Genomic DNA, 18,266 nt, shown 5'->3' with positions numbered 1-18,266 from the left:
GTCATCCGCTGCCTCAATGGCGTGGGTTGGGAGCTCGGTCAGTTGGAGAAGTGGAGTCCCGCTGTTTACCCCTGGATCTTTTTCTAGAGGTCACCGTCTGCCATGGGGGAAAGCGGCGTCGCAAGAGATCCTCTCGTTCCCATCCCGGGAGTTTGGGGCGATTTATGCCCAGCTCTCTGCAGAAGGATGTCAAGTCCTCCGGCGACCGCAGCGTGGCAGACTTCCCCTCATGACGAGCCGGGAGGCTAAATGGGAATCCCCATCTATATGGGATGGAATGATCTCTGAGTACAGTTAACAAGGGCTGAAGCAAGCGGTGATGTTGTAATGTATGCCAGGATAAATCTTGATAGAGTTGAAGCGGCGCCCCATCAAATTCAAGATTGCACATGTTCCTGGCAGTGGCCACAATTTCATCCTTCAGGCCTGCATTCACTAAGTGACAAATGATATTTCTTGGCCTGTTCGCAGTCCCAGGTTGCCTGGAGGTACGGAAAGCCCTGGAGATGTGAACTTCCCGGGGGGCTGAGCGCCCAAGCACCCGGGCAAAAAATGCTTGTAATACTGGTATAAGGTCAGAGTCTCGTGTTGCCTCCGGAAGGCCCCGTACTCTAATATTATTCCGTCGGGATTTATTATCCAAATCCTCAAGCAAGCGTTGCAGCTCCCATATTTTCTGATCACTCTCTCCAGCTTTTTGTGATAGCACTGTAATATCCTCCTTGGCTTGATGTACACTGTCATCCAGGTAATCTACTCTGCCAGCTAGAGAATGGAGATCAGCCCGAAGGGCCCCAATTTCAGTACGACATGTCGCCTGAACTTCTGCGACTAATTTCTGGAAATCTTCCTTAGAAGGTAAGGATTGTAAGTGCTGTTGCCAAGGGGGATTGTAACAATCTTCCATTGGGGGATAACCTCTGTCATTCCTGGCATATGGGCTCGGGAGGATCTTTAATCCAGAAGCAGCATTCCCCACCACAGGGCCTCCTTGAATATCTAGGGGTGTGCTCAAAAAGGGGGTACCCGGAGTACTTGAGGGAAAGTCCAATACCAAAGTCTCCCTGGAACCCACCCTGCTGTTGTCATCAGGAGAGTGGGCATCTATCTGCTGCTCTCCAACTGTCTGAGCCGAAGCCGGTTCACCTTCTCCCTGTTGCCATGTGCGCGGGGAGGAAGCCGGCGCCATCTTGGGAACCAGAGGAGCCAGCGAGGGATCCCTGATATAAGCCCATATGGAGGGCTGAGTGGACTGCTGCTGCGATGCAGGGATAGGGGGATACCTCCCCACTCCTGCCTTACGTTGCTTACCCATGGGTAAGTAGATGTGCGCCCAGGATGATGTGGATGGTGATCGGCGTCTGCAGAGCACGGGATTCACACATCCATCGCTCTAGCTGGCCAGGCCACGCCCCCCCAAGTATGAAGTTTTAACAGTGTATATGATTAATAAAAAAAAATAATAAAATAATCAACAAAAAAAAGCTAAAGGGAAAGGTGGAGTGGGGGTTCAATTACAGCTGGTTAGGATTAAAGATTAATAATTGTGTTAGGTCTGAATATTTTTTTTTACCATCTATTAATGTTACTTTAAAAGTATGTGCAGAAATTCTGATTTTACTTTGGTTCATAGTGTGACTATTGCCCTGGGTCATTCCCCCAGCCTGTGAATGGACAAACTCACCTCTCTGTATCTCTACCCCAGTGTTTCTCAACCTTTACACGGGGAACCCCTTGAAATAACTTTCAGGTCTTAGGGAACCCCTGCTATTACTACTATATCCACAAATCACCGTGTATTAGCATGGCGGTCAGTAGGTAGAAATCCTCCTACGTTGCTGGCCATTGAGAAGAATGTCACCCTTACAGATGCCAAATGTCACCCTTACATACAGCCAAAAAGATCATTGGTGTCACTTATACTGACCTGAGAGGCATTGCTCAAGGAACCCCTAGCAAACTCTGGAGGAACCCTGGTTGGAAAACCCAGATCTACCCGTCCTCCAGTAATTGCCTCCTTGTTCTGCTTCTTCCTCTCCATCTAAACTCTTCTGAACAGAAGCTAATACTAAACCAAATTCAGGTATTTTAGTAAAGATTTACTATTAGATTGCAACTTTTGAGCAAGTATCTATGAACAATATAAAATCTTATTGTTGAAAACAGCAATTTACCCTCGATTGTCTAAGGCCCTCAACATAGATAGTGAGAAAGAGAGCCCGTGAAGAAAATAGTTGGGAATGGGCAAACTCGTTAATTCCATGCGCGGCACTCGGTTCAAGAATAGCCGAAACGGGCGCTAAGAATTTAACCACTACGGGTGAACAATGCATATTCACTTTTCGATAGTGACTAACTCAAGTCTGTGCTACTCGCATTAATTGATGTACTTTACAACGAAAACAATTATAATTCAAGAGGTCAAAAATACGAGGTTAATTTTAGCCAGGCGTGATATTTAACGATATAAACAAAACATCAGTTCTCGCCCAGGTGTCACTCTGATAACATGAGCTGAGCTATCATTGTATCTGTTCATTTTGTTATATTTACAAATACAGATGTTAGGCATTGGCTTATGGACACAACCAACAGCTGAACACGACTTATGTATTTACTTTCTCTCACATTTTCCGACTCTTATCAGAATGACCGTCAAGTTATTGAACTTTATGCAAAAACATTTCTTGCATAATCCATAGGAGGTGTCAATGCCAGCACTGAAATGTGTCAATAGCATACATGTTCCAGCAATGATAGATGCAAAATAACACAAAAAATACAGTTTAGCATCTGATATGTCCAATATTGCAGAAAGGATTATATATAGATATTAAAAAACAGGGGCTAAACCAAAAGCCTCTTACATTGCTGGCCATTGGGAAGGATGTAACGCTTACAGATAGCCAAAACAATCATTGGTGTCACTTACACTGACCTGAGAGGTACAAACTGCTCATTGCTCAAGGAACCCCCAGCAACCTCTGGAGGAACCCTGGTGGAGAAACACTGATCTATAAAAAGGTATTACTTGAATCCTCCTTGAAGAAATTCAGGTGTGCACTGTTGTACTCACTTCTTCATGTCATAGTGTACTAGATCTAAGAAATGGTGGATGGAGGACTACTGACCTGCCCCATTTGCTGATCACCTGGTTCGTAGTCAAGGATGTGTATGGTCACAGACTATCATAGGTAATGTGGCTAATAATATTGTAATAATGGCTTGTCTAGGATAGTTGATTGTCTCAATCTACTGGCGGCTGGTCACAGTATGGCCATGTTGCAGGAAATCAAGGATTTTTCTCCCAAACAACAGTTACCATGATTATTTATACTGAGCAAAGTTCAACCATTGAATAAACCAACATATCCCAGAGAAAAACCTAGAAACATAGTTGATACAGAGGTAGATACAACAGGGGTAAAAAATTCCATCCCTATCCCATGAGGCAATCAGCTGTTCCCTGGATCAAGTCTCTTATCTATACTTTAAAGCAGTGGTCGCCAACCTTTTTGGTTCACTGGCTCCTGACCGCACATGTGCCGGGTGTCAATTAAAGGGGGAGACACACCCATAGTGATGTCATCGTGCCATAGCCCTGTCCACTCTCCCATTGCAGATCTAAGCCTGCGATGGGGGAGTGGGCAGGTTATGTCCAGGGACACAACCAGCCCACTTTTCTAAGCCTGGGACTTTTACAGGGATGTGTTCCGCAGCTCTGGCCGGTGTGTCCCCCCCAGTGGGGTCCTTCTCCTGATCACGCTCGGAGGTGCACCAGTCAGAGCCGCGGACCCCCAACATTTTTTCACGGACCACCGGTTGGCAACTGTTGATTTAAACATTTAATCCCCAGTTATTTTCTGTGGTTCTAGAAATCATTCAGCTTTTTCTTAAAGCAATCTATAGAACTTGCTGAAACTACTTCCTAGGGGAGCCGACTCCACATTTTCCCAGACCTTACAGTGAAGAATCCCTTCCTTATCCAGAGATTAAACTTCTTTTCCTCCAAACACAAAGATGGCCCTCTTGTACTTTGTAACCTTAAAGTTAATCATTAGACATTGGAGAAGATGTGTAATGCTATTCAATGGACTGATTCTCTAATTCCAGGTCATCAATCTAAGCCCACATTAGATCCCTTATCACTAGATCTAAAAACATGCCTTGAAATGCTTCAAGCAGATCAAATCCCACCGAACATTTGGCATGCATGCTTTTTCCGTGCAGTCAACTGATCAGCAGATTGCATAGCTATAATCTCCACCACCTTGAGTGAAGGAGCAATGTTATGTTTTTACCTGTGCAATCAGCTAATAGGTTACTTTTAGAAAGAAAAACATGGCATGCACATCCAAAAGGGATGTTTGGGAATGTTTCCTATCACACACTGCTGAGTTATATGGGAGGGATAATGTGATGATACCTCATGGCTGCATTACATCATGTCTAAGAATATGCTGAGATAATAAAGAGGATATGAGTGAGCGTTGTCATGCGAGAACAGGATGTGAAGAAAGCAAAACCTGGCAACATAAAAGTAGATTTCGCCACTGTAATATTTATTACAAACAAAAACCCCAATGTTTGTCAATTTCTATTGCTCCATAATAGTTTTAGTTATCCATTATTGTTTTAAAATTGTGAAATTTCCAATCATCACAAAAAAAATTAAATTCCAGTGTTTCTCAACCAGGGTTCTTCCAGAGTTCCTCGAGCAATGAGCAATTTGTGACTTCAGGTTCCCTAAACTGGACACCAATGATCTTTTTGGCTATCCGTAAGGATGACATTCTTCCCAATGGCCATAACGACCATGCTAATGTACTGTTGTTGAGTTGTGAATTGCACACGTGCAATTTTTTTGCCATTAAAGGTTGTGTAATTTTTTCACCCTTGGCAGACAGAACAAACAGCTCCTGAATCGCCATTGAGAAATTGCATTAAGGCAGCCATTGCCCCTAAATTACATCTTTTTGGGTGCTCTCCCCGTCTCCCTTACAAAAGCACTGCAACATTATACTTTCATTTCTCTCATAGTACATACATAGGGGGTCATCCTCCTTTTTAGGAGATATAAGGATTGTAGTATAGCTTTAATTTTGCCGAAAAGATGGTTCTGGGCTCCAGATTTGGAGTACTCCAAATTTCTAGGATGTGGTTGGTAGGATAAGGATATCATCCCCCGCATTATGGAAGCTGGGAAAAAGTATTTTATCTGATCCCCCAGAATTACAGAGTTACAGGGAAGGCACACTTGGCAAGATAAACTGAAGTTGATAACTGGAACCCCTGAAGATGAGAAACAATCTGCTAAATGTTATCTTGACCTGACATCGCACCCATGTGTGCACATTTATGCCAAGACCACACCATTGTAAGCTTCACCTTTCTTAAATTTGTGACCCATGCAAGTTAGACGTATAAAGCCACACAATACAACATACAATGGCAATAAATACACACAATGCAACAAGATATAAAATGGGAATTAAGAATTTTAATTCATGTCACAGAAGCACCTACATCTCATTGACATATTGTATTATGAATTAAGAGCAGGTACATCTTATGCATCACAAATTACAAACTCTACAGTTCCGTAGCAAATTCCCAAACCTAATCCATGGCATTTGTTGGATCACCTGCTGATTTGCCTCAACATTCTCCATTCAATCACACTCAAATCATACAAACCTGTAAAAGATGTATGAGCAGATGAGTTTTTAAAATAAACCCTACAGCTCATCTATGTGATTGTGAATAGCTGGATATTCACCTGCTGATATTTGGGACCCCAATTACATTCAATGTAATTGCTTACTGCTAATAAAAGAATTTGATTCTCTCCATTTTGGCAATATGTGGACAGCCAACCACTCATCCTTTAAATGAAAGGGCTAAAATGGCTGAATTTTGAGGCTAGGAGTTAATCTATAGAATTTTATATATTAAAAAAAATAAAAATAATCACAAGCACCCCATCACTAAAGTCCTTGATGAACCATTGTAACATCCTATATCTCTGTAACCACAGTCTGGTCAGTGGCAGGCTACATGGCAATATGCTGCCAGCACTGGCTACAATCATTGAACCCTGCCTTTTAACATCCTGGATGCAAAAACAGAGCAGTTTTTACCTTTGGTTTAAGCATGCACTTGTAACAGTAACTAGTAACAGCCACTTGTAACAGCACACGTAGAAGGTCTGCATTTCATGCGAGGAACATGTGACAACAGCAGCCCCCTTCTCCCCAGTCTTCATGGAAGGAGCAATACATCTGCTCTAAATAAATATCTCGCCCTCGGAAGCCTACGGCTTCACTAAAATAAATACAAATATTGCATTTTATCATCGGCCTGTTCACGGGAGTGGGTTTGGAATGTACAGAGTTCATTAGCAGAAAAGGCATTACATGGAGACTGCCTGTAGATTCTGTAGCACCTGGTGTTCTGTTGGTTTCATCAGTTTCTTTGCAGCAATAATAGTGTTCTTCATCAGCATTGCAACAGTCATGGGACCGACTCCCCCAGGGACTGGCGTAATGTAGCTTGCTTTCTTTTTTACTTCTGAAAAAGCAAAAAATAGAAAATGTTTACCATCACTGAAATTCAAATATCACTTCAGTTTTAAAGATCTACTCCTAGTACTGTTTCAATTTAGATTTTTCCCTTTTAGAACTTAAAGCGTAGGGAGGGACTACTGAATAAAATAAGTCCTGTTGTCCCTTGTAGCAAAACACTACGACCATCTATGCAGCTATGAATCACGGAAATCAGACCCAAGAGTAAACCTGGCCAAGTTTGGTGGGTAACTGCCCTGTTTTTCAAAATAAAATGGTCCAGGATAAGCTTTTCCAAATGCAACTCAATTTTCTTTTATTGCACCAATACATTATGAAAGTACAGATAATCCTCACTTATTATTAATAAACAGGACTTGTATAACGCCAACATTTTATGCAGCGCCCATTAAATAGGGGTTATGGTCCTACAATCTAGTCATTAAGTGAGGAGCACAGTAATGAGCTAGTCAGCAGAGCTATGAATGTGCAGTGCGTGTCTGTGACAGGATAACCAACAGTCTGCAAGACCGGGATCAATGGCGTGTGTGTGTGTGTGTGTGTGTGTGTGTGGAATGGTGCACAGGACAGGGGACAGAGTGGAGAACCTGATAATGGAATTCTGCTCTGCTGTACACTGTACAGTTCTTTTTTCACTATTTCGTGCAGGAGCTTCTACCCAGTCATTAATGCCTTCTCTTTTTGAAGGGTGATGGCTCTCATCACCATCACCCTTTCTAGTTTCTGCATGCAGCCTGTAGTAAATGGACCCTCTGGGTCCTTCTTACAGCTCTATACAGGCTGTTATTACTTTGGTTTGCACACAAAGCGATTTATATTTTTGGCCATGAATATAGCTAAATGCATTTTATGTGGCTACAGTTTATAACAAAAAAGTCACTTACCCTCAAAGTCCACATCTCCTACAAGTTTGGGCTTTCCGGTGATTGGATCCTGAACGCGGTTAATTCCAACATCAATAACAGCAGCACCTTCTTTGATCATGTCAGCGGTGATGAGATTGGGAATTCCTATGATGGAATGCAAAAATAACCATGAGTGGGGTTTTTGGTTTCTTTCTCACAGTGCATAGTTCATAAATGTTTGATCACAGATTTGGAATTTATACACACATACATTACAAGCACACTGGGCAGACTCATCATGAATGCCAAGCACACGGCTAGGTATACAAAAAGCCACTTGAGGGAGCAGCTACAAATTTATATCTATAGGTCTATAAGTCTATTATATAAGAATTGTGAAACCCAAAATGAATACAAAAAATATAACTTTCAAGCAAAGGTCACATACAATAATGCAAAATGTCTACTCCAAAATATAAAAGCAATTATCTGATCATTTCAGCCCAGTTTTATTGTGCACAATGAATTTACACAAACATACCTGCAGCTGCCACAACAATGTCAGCAAGCTTTGTGTGCATCTTCAGCTGTTCTTTTGGTGTGTATCGGTGAGATATTGTAACTGTAGCATCACCTGAAATACAAGTTACAGCACATTAGTATATGGCGCTAAACCAAAACGAGTAACGGTTTATGAAACTTTCATTGGTCACACACCATCATAACAAACTGTTTTAATGGACTTCTGTTGACATCAGAAGGGTTAAACACAAACGCAAAACTTGTCAGGTCAGTGGGAGGTCAACTGCACCTTTTAATTAGTTTTAAATTTTCATATTGACCTCATCAGAAAATTCATCAACACAGGCTCCAATTTAGGTAATGCCTTAGATGGCACTAGCACCCATAGAACAAAGCCACGTGCCACCTACTTAGGTGATGACCAGTATATGCCCTTTATTACTATTTTTAGATTAGATTTTCTATTTACTTTTACCCCCAGGCTTCTTGGAAATACAGCACACATGCCCAGGCAACGTATAAAGAACACGGACTTCATGTATCAGTATCTAAATACCATACATCAGAATATCCTACACCATTTTATAACAAAGGAACCCTTGAATTAACTTTTAGGTCTTGGCGATCCCCTGCTATAATCTATCCAAAGACCACAGTACATTAGTGTGGCAGACATTGGGATGAATGTCACCCCTACAAATGGTCAAAAAAATCATTGGTGTCAGTAAGAAAGACCAGAGAGGCACCAAAGGTGAAACCATAAGGTTCCCATGGAACCTTGGTTCTGGATCACTGCTCTATTGCCTGATACAGTGTACAGATATCACTAGTAGTATGAAATACTGCTTTAAACACAAATATAGGTTCTCACACATTAAACAAAACTGATACTTACCGCCTGGACGTTCATGTCTGCCATCTGTGTGCAGTAACATTGCAATTGGCATCCCCACATTCTTAGATCTTCCAGCTACCACTACATTTTTACCAAGCGTGGGAATTCCTGTAGGAGGGGAGAAGAGAAAAGTTTAATATCAGGTAATTCAGCATATTCCCTAGCTTCCCTGTACTTTTATGTACACACAGAACATGGTAAATGAATAGTGTGGAGTTAAGGCTGTCTATAAATGTTTGATGTAAAATATATGCATCTAATGTAGGCAAGACAGAGCTGCCATTAGTTTGCATGGGTCAATACAAGTGATTATGAGAGATTTACCTGTTCTCTTGATGATCTCCCACACACCCCAAGGCGTGGCAGGTAACATGGAGTATTGGTCTAAACACATCCGACCAACATTGACCACATGGAATCCATCCACATCTTTATCGGGGGTCACTGCATTGCAAATTATTCGTTCATCGATGTGCTCTGTGGAAATAAAGCAAATTACTTTTGTTACACATAAAAAGCAAAAGAAAAAAAAAGCAGCGAGCCAAACACTATTTACCTAGTAAGCATATAATAATGCAGTAAACAATGAACCACCCCTTCACTATTCATCTATCATGAATAAATCTGAGCTCTCCTGACTTGTATCTACCACAAGACTATGCCTATATTCCAATGATCCAGCATCGGTATTGCATAATGCTGGACTTTTTGTAACAATTATGAATCCTAAAAGGTTGTGAAGGACTGGCTGGATACCGATGTGTAATAATGGCAACAAATGATGTGGATTAACGGTCTCCTAGCAGACCTGACCAAACACTGGAGTTTATTGAAACAAAGTAATAAGGTGATAATGATAAACCTGTTCAGCAGTTTATTGTTATCCAGTCCAATGAACAATGATTGCTGGTTGGATGCAGAAATATGCACATGGCTCATTGCTCTATATTATAGGATTAAGGTACCAACATTGCATTCAGAAGCATGATAAGCTCTCAAACAATAACCGAATTTACAGTGCACATCCAGCAAGTTATCCAAGTGCTTGTTGGGCAGAATACAAAATGCATTATAGCCAACTGCTTACGCCAAATTGATTGAACACATGTAATTGTTACATAATTCTAAGAGAATTATGAGATCACTAAGAGACCAAGGCTTCTCAATACCAGGTGAACAGACTAGGGTTCTAGCATAGGTGCTATATGTCAGTTCTTATAGACTTTACAGGGGGGAAATCTTGAAATAAGTTTAAGGTCTCAGGGAACCCCTTCTATAATTACTATGTCAACAGCTCAGAGTACAAGGAAGAATTCCACCCTTACAGATGGTCAAAAAGCTTATTGGTGTCAGACTGACCTGAAAGTGTTAGAAAATCAGTATAAAAGCTGTGTTTAGAAAAAGTACTCCCTTTAAAAGATACATTGGTTAAAGATTCTGACTTATAAGGCATGTTCACAACTTCTTCTGAAAAACATGCCTGTTAAATGCTCCTGGAAGCCAACTCTGCACAGCTAAGATTTAAGGATTGTTTTCAGACAAAAAAAAACAAAAAGCTTGTACAGCAGTGTTTCTAAACCTTTTTACCACAGAGGAGCCCCTGCTATAATTACTATATCCACAGGTCACAGTATATTAGTGTGGTGGTCAGTAGGAAGAATGTCACCCTTACAGATATCCGAAAAGATCATTGGGGTCACTTAAAACTGACCTGAGAGGAACAAACTGCTCATTGACCAAGGAACCCCCAGCAACCTCTGGAGGAAGCCTGGTTGAAAAATTCTGCTTTAGGTAAACATACCTGGGAGAGGGAGCTGAACTAGCAAGCCATCTACATTGCGATCATAGTTAAGCTTGCTGATCAGATCCAATAGTTCTTCCTCAGTGATGGATGAAGGCTTCAGAATGGTCTCACTGCTGATACCTAAAGACACAGAATATTGCAACCATTACTAAAAAAAAAAGACAACATCACCACGCCTAAACAGATAACATTATCTGCACAGTGCCCATGCATTAGGGGAAGAATCTGCGTCTTGCAAAAATATATATCTATTTATTTTTTTTAATATAACCCACATTTATTTTAGGAGCAAAGAATGTAAGAAGTGATACATTCTACAGTAAACATGATCAGGGTCATGCCATATGGCCGATTCATTTGCAGTTTTGGGTTCACAACTGAATCGCCAGCTACATTCATTTTTAATTAGCCTCCATTAGGCTTGGGCATAAATTGCTGGTGGAGAGAGAAACTGCAAATAGCTGTTAATTGTTGGCATTTATGCAGTCAAACTGCTACTATAATTGAAATAGTAACAAGAACCTCAAATTTAGATTACCTTAACCTTAAAAAATAACCAAATATAAAATAAGTTCAAACGGGAAGTCATTAAAAAATTAAACGTTCCTTACATATGCTACCGTTTCCTCAGTTATGGGGTCTGATTTATTAAAGCTTTCCAAGGCTTTTATCAGTGAAGCTGGGTGATCCAACAAACCTGGAATGGATCTGGTCCAGGATTGAAAACATTTGCTGACAAATAGCAAATGACTTAAGAAATTTCAGGTTTGCTAGATCACCCAGCTTCACTAATGAAAGTTTATCTTCCCCAGCCTCGGAGAGCTTTAATAAATCAGGCCCATGGTTCTCACAGTATTCTAACTTCATATATTTCCTCTGCAACTTAACATAACGCAACTTGTGCATTGCAAGGAATGTAATAAACTTTGTTGCAAAGTCATGCTGGTTCCTAATAAAGAAAAACCTGTTTGGTCTGTCATGTACTTAAATAAGTCCTAAATGGGAGCACCTGATTCATAATATTCAGCTGGTGCACTTTTCATGAAATAGTGAGGAAAGCTTCAGTGTCTGCAATACTTTAGAAGCAAGATGTTATTCACCCAAACTAAAATTCTTATTGCATTGGCCTAGTATCTTATGGAGTTTTCTGGAAACATCAATAAGCCAATCACACAAGTAGGAAATTACATGTTTGGGCCTTTTGTACACTGGTGGCATACAGGCTGTCATATTGTTTTGATGGGTTACAGCAGCCGTCCCCAACCTTTCAGATAGCTGGGCCCGGCAACACAGCAGAAAATTTTGCCACGGCCCGGTACATGTACAGCTTACACCCCTCTGCCACCCCCAGCAGCTCTGCCTCCCGCTAGCACACCAGATGAGAACAGCAAGAGTAAGTGTAAGAAGCTGGTGTGCTGTCAAGCGTCAGAGCTGCCAGGAATGCCCCACATACACCGCTCCACCACGCTCAGCAGCTCCCGTGCATGCAGTGCGAGGAGAGTCGCCTGCGCCCCCGCCGCCACTAGCTCTAGAGCAGTACAAGAAGGGCCTCCGCCTCCCGTCACCCACGGCCTCCAACCCACCAGCCATGGAGCAGCACCAGTCTACAGCTTGGAGGTAGGGGACCACAGGTTTCGAGGATTACATTAGTTGTATATACATTCTGTTAATGCATCAAATGCTTTGAATGATACATACCAACATCAGCAGCGGCTCTTGTCTTATTGAGCACATATGAATGACTGGCGGGGTTGTCTCCAACCAGGACCACGCTGAGATGTGGTCTCTTATTTCCAGCTGCCACCCATTGCTCGACCTCTCCCCGAGCCTCCTGACGGATCTGTCTGGCCAATTTCCTCCCAGATATGATGACGGCTTCATTACTAAATAAGAGAATTAGATGGTCAGTGCATTACGTAGATGGGTAAAACATTAACTAACGTCTCCTTTATCTAATCTTATCTAATCGCCACCCCAACCATATTTAGCGTATTGTCCTAAATCACTGCAGTTACTTGTACCAGTTAAAGCCTCCAGATAGCATGCACCAGCATTTCTGGATCTGCGTGTATAGGTGTCTGAATGTGCCTTTATGATAACGGCCACAAAAACTGCACCAAGAGTTTGATAAACTGATAGCAATCAACATTTCTCACACAATGCAATTGGCTTAATTTAATAAAGCTCTCCAAGGCTGGAGTGGAGTACACTTTTGACAGTTAACCTGGGTGATCCAGCAAACCTGGAAAGGATCTGGTCCAGGATCGAAAACATGTGCTAAGAAATAGCAAATGACTTTAAAGATATCCATTCCAGGTTTGCTGGATCACCCAGCTTCACTGATGAAAGTGTATCCTCTCCAGCCTTGGAGAGCTTTAATAAATCAGGCCCAATGTGTGAAAGAAACAATTTCCATGTACCTTTGGCTTGCAATGTTTAGTTCCCACAGACAGCCATTCTATATCTCATCTATATTAATCTATATATATCTATGTTCCCAGTTGTGTTACTTTTTGTATGCTCACAGAATTCCCATGGGTCTTAAGTGCAGTAATCTGTTCCAATTTAGAACCTGATGTTCAGTGTTAAAAGTTCAGTTTAATGTAAAGTTTAATTGGATTTTGGAAAAGAGCAAAGAGGAAGTAAAACCCCTACCAGGTTATCTTTAGTTGTCTTTGCATTGCTAAGCAATTAGTTCCTATCATAAAGGCAATAGGGCGTGATAGGGAATCATTTCAAAGTGAATTAAATTTTACCCAATAGGGTTGTCCCCAGAATAAGTGTCCCCACTGTATAATTCTCCCTCACCTTTTGCTCCAATGACCACTGAAAATGTTGAAAAGTGAAGAGGGATCACCAGAACAAGGGGAGGGGTGAATTCTCCAGCCGGGACTTATATTATTGAGGGCTCCAAGCCTAATCCTTCCCTACTTATGTAAAGTGAAAATTTAAAGTTTCTCATAAGATCCAAATCTTAGACATGGGAATGCAATCCAGACTCTTATCAAATGTCAGCTCCATGTTACATAATTCCCACCGGCCCTTTCTAGGTAGAAGACCAAGCACTAAATTTAGAAGGAGCTGATAAGGTTACAGTCTACGTGACCATGACCAAGTAAAAGGCAATGAGGAATAAAGTAACAAATTATTCAACAGCCCTAAAAAATCCAAACCTAACTTTTTTCTAATAAATTGACTTGAGGACAATTCAGGACAGAGAAAGTCCAACGGAACATATTGACATTTAGGCTTTGGTTTTCATTTAGAATAAGGGAAATGCACATTAGATCCCTGGGAATGAAGCCAGCACGTGTCTATACAGCATAACACTTGGTAAACACACAGAAACAAACCAGCAGTGTAATAATCTCAGTCAACAGATTCCATAAACACTGAGCCAGTAGCAGCGTGCAATGTAAATATTAGAAGTAAGGTGCACAGTAAGAGCTGTGTGTAGGAGATCGGAGATCTGGGAGTAAAGCTGCGTACACACTTCCAATTTTTGTCGTTGGAAAGGATCTTTCACGATCCTTTCCAACGACAAGGGAGTGCACGATGCATGAACGATGCTGTACATACAGCACCGTTCATGCTCTATGGAGAGGGGAGGGGGAGAGCGATGGAGCGGCAACCTGCTGCGCGCTCTCCCCTTCCCTTTCATTAGGATCGGCTGTCGTCCATCGTCCATGGATCAGGCAGGTCGGTCGTCCGGACGATGGACGACACCGACACGACAACGACTGTACACACGGCAGATTTTCGCCCGATAATTGGCCGATGCCGATTATCGGGCGATAAAAATCTGACGTGTGTACGTAGCTTAACTCTTGGGGAATATTGCTGAATGAAATTTTAGGACATGTCTGCAGATACTCCACTTACATAAGTGGCCCTGCACCCTCTGCAGCAACTGGGTGTATTATTATTAAACAGGATTTATATAGCACCAACATATTACGCAGCGCTGTACATTAAATAGGGATTGCAAATGACAGACGAATACACAGACAGTGACACAGGGAGATGAGAGGACCCTGCCCACAAGAGCTTACAATCTAGGAGGTGGGGGAAGGTTTTCCAAATGCACATCTAGGCATGCCAACCACCAACAATACATATCGGGTTTTGGAGGAGTATATAACAAACTTTACTTGAAATGGAAGATTTGACAGTAGTTCAATTCTCCAGTTGGAATTGCAGTTAAGGTTTTTGCATCATTGGCACAGATTGCGATTTCTGGAACACAATTCATAGTGCCAGAAACAGCACAAACTAGAATGAAACTTTGCAGGGCTCCAGCAGACCTGCTAAAAGCTAAATACATCGATCAGATCAGACCATGATATTAAAACCATCTGCTAAATACTGCGACACTCCCACTAATGCTGCCAAATCTGATCTGTCACAGTATGAACTTCACAAGACATTTGAAGATGTCCTATGCAGTGTTCTCCCCGGCCCCCTTTAGCTGGGCGCACCACCGAGCACTTTTCAGTAACCACCCGGCTGTTTTTCGGTGGTTACTGATGATTTGGGTCATAAACCTGGGGCTGCCAGCCGACTATAATCTCTTCCCACCCAGCCCAATGAAAGTAAAGGGGAGAGAGCACAGCGGGTGCCGCCCTGTCGTTACCCCCATAGAGCAGACTGGTGTTGAATGTACAGCACTGGTTCATTATCATGCAGTCTTTTGTCATTGGAAAGGATCGTGAAAGATCCTTTCCAACAACAATTATTGCACGTGTACCCAGCCTAAGCAGGAACATTATCAGATGAGAATGTTCCATTGCTTTATAGTGCAGTGGAGTGGGATCGGAGGGCCACATGGGCATGCTGCATTGCAAGCTGTGTTCCTAAATGCCAACTTTAAGTTATCCAGCAATTTGCGCTACAATAGTACTTCTGTAGGTATGGACCAGCTACCCCCCACCCCATGGACAGCAATAAAACAGAACCTTTAACCCTGTACAGACCTTATTGCCCCTGAAGCGATCTTTTGTGATTGTTTCCAGTGACACATGACTAACGAGCCCTGTGCACATTCTGCTGAATGGAGAGGGGAGGATGAGCAAGGGGAACCTTCACTATGCCCTTCTCCAAAGCAACACACATCAGTTGTTCCCAGTCAGTCCTTCAATCCACCACAGCGAATTGATGAACAATATCCAGGGTCCAATGTGCAGGTGTGTCTGTATATTGCTTTATAGAGTGAATGCCTAGAACCTTCTACATCACTTTTAAGATATAAGCTTTTCTATAGGTAATCCAAAAGGCAGTTAAAATTCAAAGCAGTGCCATTTTTTGGGGCTGGAGCTTTTAAGTGGAAAAGTTCTACTTTGAAGTTTGCAAGATCAGGTGTGTCATTATTGCAGAAAGAGACAGGTGATGTCACTTCTGCAATAACACATCCTTCGTGTAACTTATGGGTTTCTGACGACAAAACGGGGATGTGCATGCACAGTGCCAGCTTTGCTTGCCAGGGAAATCCAGCAATTCCAGCTTCCTTTGCGTATGCCGGGGATGAATGAACTTCCATGTGCCTGAGCGGGAGTTACGTCATCTCAGGACGGCCAATCAAGACGGCTGTTTCAGGTAGAAGAGAAGGAAGACGGCGGCATCCTGTGATGGAACGTGGATAGGTGAGCTGGGTAAAGTCAGGATTGCATGCTGTGTAGAATCTTTGGTATAGAGCTCTGGGTGATTTGGTTTTATAGCACTCATGGTTGGTTTCACACATGATAAAACTTGTACAAACCAACCACATCTGCCCTTCCCTATCAGGTACAAATGTAAGCGGCTTTTTCTACTTTGCTTATGATAAATCGCCCTGACCTGCTGCAAGAACTTAGACTACATACACACGTCAGATGATTCTAATCAGATAATCGCCTCGGGGCTGATATCGAGAATCTGGCATGTACAGCGCTCGTCGTTCATGGATCTGTCCTGGCAGATCTAGGAACGGCAAACAATTGTAATGAAAGTGAAGGGGAGAGAGCACAGCGGGGTGCTGCTTCATTGCTCTCCCCTTCACTTCTCCATAAAACAAAATGGTGCTATACGTACAAGCGCTTGTTCGTGCACCGTGCAGTTGTTTGTTGTTGGAAAGGATCATGAAAGATCCTTTCCAACGACAAATATTGCACGTATGTACCCAGCCTTAGGAGCCGGCTGTCAGTTGCATCATCTCATTGTCATCATGTACAGCTTCCCTTGTGTAATGGTTACCAATTCTCTATCACTTTATGTCACAGCTGTAAAGCATTTTGGTAAATCTTCTTCCTTCCAAACTTCCAAGGGGTCGAGGAGTGCGACATTCCACACAGGACAGACAACCCTGCAGGAATTGTCAGAGGCTCATTATTTTTTTATCCCAGAGACAAACAGGTTCCCTTCTGTAAAGCTAATGAACTCCATACCCCTCTAGCTATACAAAACACAAACAAGCTGACACCAGCAACTGGCTGAATGTGGATTGTTCCAGCGACATTTCATTCTTTTATTTTTATAATGTGAATCCCGGTGTCTGCGCTTTGATTGCATTATGATGAACCTTTATTAGACCTATTATGGGGATTAACCATTTCTATTTTACCCATTAGACTGTCTTTGTATCTGTCAAAATTTATCCAACATGTGTACATGCCAAACTGATCACTAGCATATATATATATATATATATATATATATATATATATATATATAAATATATATATATATATATATATATATATATAAATATATAATCCAAAAAATGTTTTGAGCTGGGTAGGAAGGAATTGTAGACGAGTGGCAGCCCCTGTATTGTGACCCAACTCTTCAGTAGCCACCCAGAAACAGCCGGGTTGGTTAAAGGTGCCAGGTGGTTCGCCCAGCCAAAAAAGTCTAGAGAGAACAATGGATTTATTTACATATATATTTTTGGTTTATTTTACACACAGACCTAAATGATATTTTCCCAAAGCCATGGTCATGTGACCTTTATACTTTCCTAAAGCCATGGTCATGTGACCTTTATACTTTCCTAAAGTTAAGGTCACATGACTATCAAGTCTCATATCTGTTTTTTAACCCTTAGAATGCTTCTTCAAGGATGTGTGGATACCAATGTGGTACCAATGTGGATACTTTCTATTGATTATGTAGTGACAGGGGCTTCTCAGAATATAGAGAACTCAGCAGGGAAGCCAATGCTAGGGGACTGGTGAGTTTGGGCACATCTGTGTTGGTTTATTGGTCCCCTGTATATTAAAGTGTTTATGGCAAGAGAATTCGTCAATTTTTTTGGGTGGTTACCAAAGAGTTAGGTCACAATACAGGGGCTGCCACCTACAATTTCTTACCACCCAGCTTAAAAAACAAATCACATTTGAACCTTGTACCCATAAAATGCCATATTTATTTAAAACTTATTTCAATTTGCCTTGACTGCCTCAGGACTACATCTATCCTAACCCAGGGATGGGATCTTCCCACAAAGAACCCCCCCAACAGCTGAAGGCTGTCCCCCTGTCCAATAAAGAATTCACGTATAGCACCTTTGCAGTGCAGGGTCCCAGGTTGGACTCTTGGCCAGGACACTATCTGCATGGAGTTTGCAGCCCCCCCGTGTGTGT

General features: G+C 42.0%; 1 protein-coding gene across 1 annotated transcript; it reads right to left on the bottom strand.

The window, feature by feature from the left end:
• Nucleotides 1-5,480: 5,480 nt before the first annotated feature.
• Nucleotides 5,481-12,533, bottom strand: MTHFD2 (methylenetetrahydrofolate dehydrogenase (NADP+ dependent) 2, methenyltetrahydrofolate cyclohydrolase; the record flags this gene model as incomplete). The annotated part of the gene is given in 7 exon segments (XM_072402785.1): nucleotides 5,481-6,570; nucleotides 7,469-7,594; nucleotides 7,971-8,063; nucleotides 8,847-8,954; nucleotides 9,171-9,323; nucleotides 10,648-10,770; nucleotides 12,349-12,533. Coding segments are annotated over 7 exon segments (946 nt in total), but the record flags the coding sequence as incomplete, so codon positions are not given.
• Nucleotides 12,534-18,266: the final 5,733 nt, after the last annotated feature.

The sequence above is a fragment of the Pyxicephalus adspersus genome, chromosome 2, assembly GCF_032062135.1.
Source record: "Pyxicephalus adspersus chromosome 2, UCB_Pads_2.0, whole genome shotgun sequence".
Lineage (NCBI taxonomy): Eukaryota > Metazoa > Chordata > Amphibia > Anura > Pyxicephalidae > Pyxicephalus > Pyxicephalus adspersus.
This window is presented reverse-complemented; position numbering and strand designations above follow the sequence as displayed.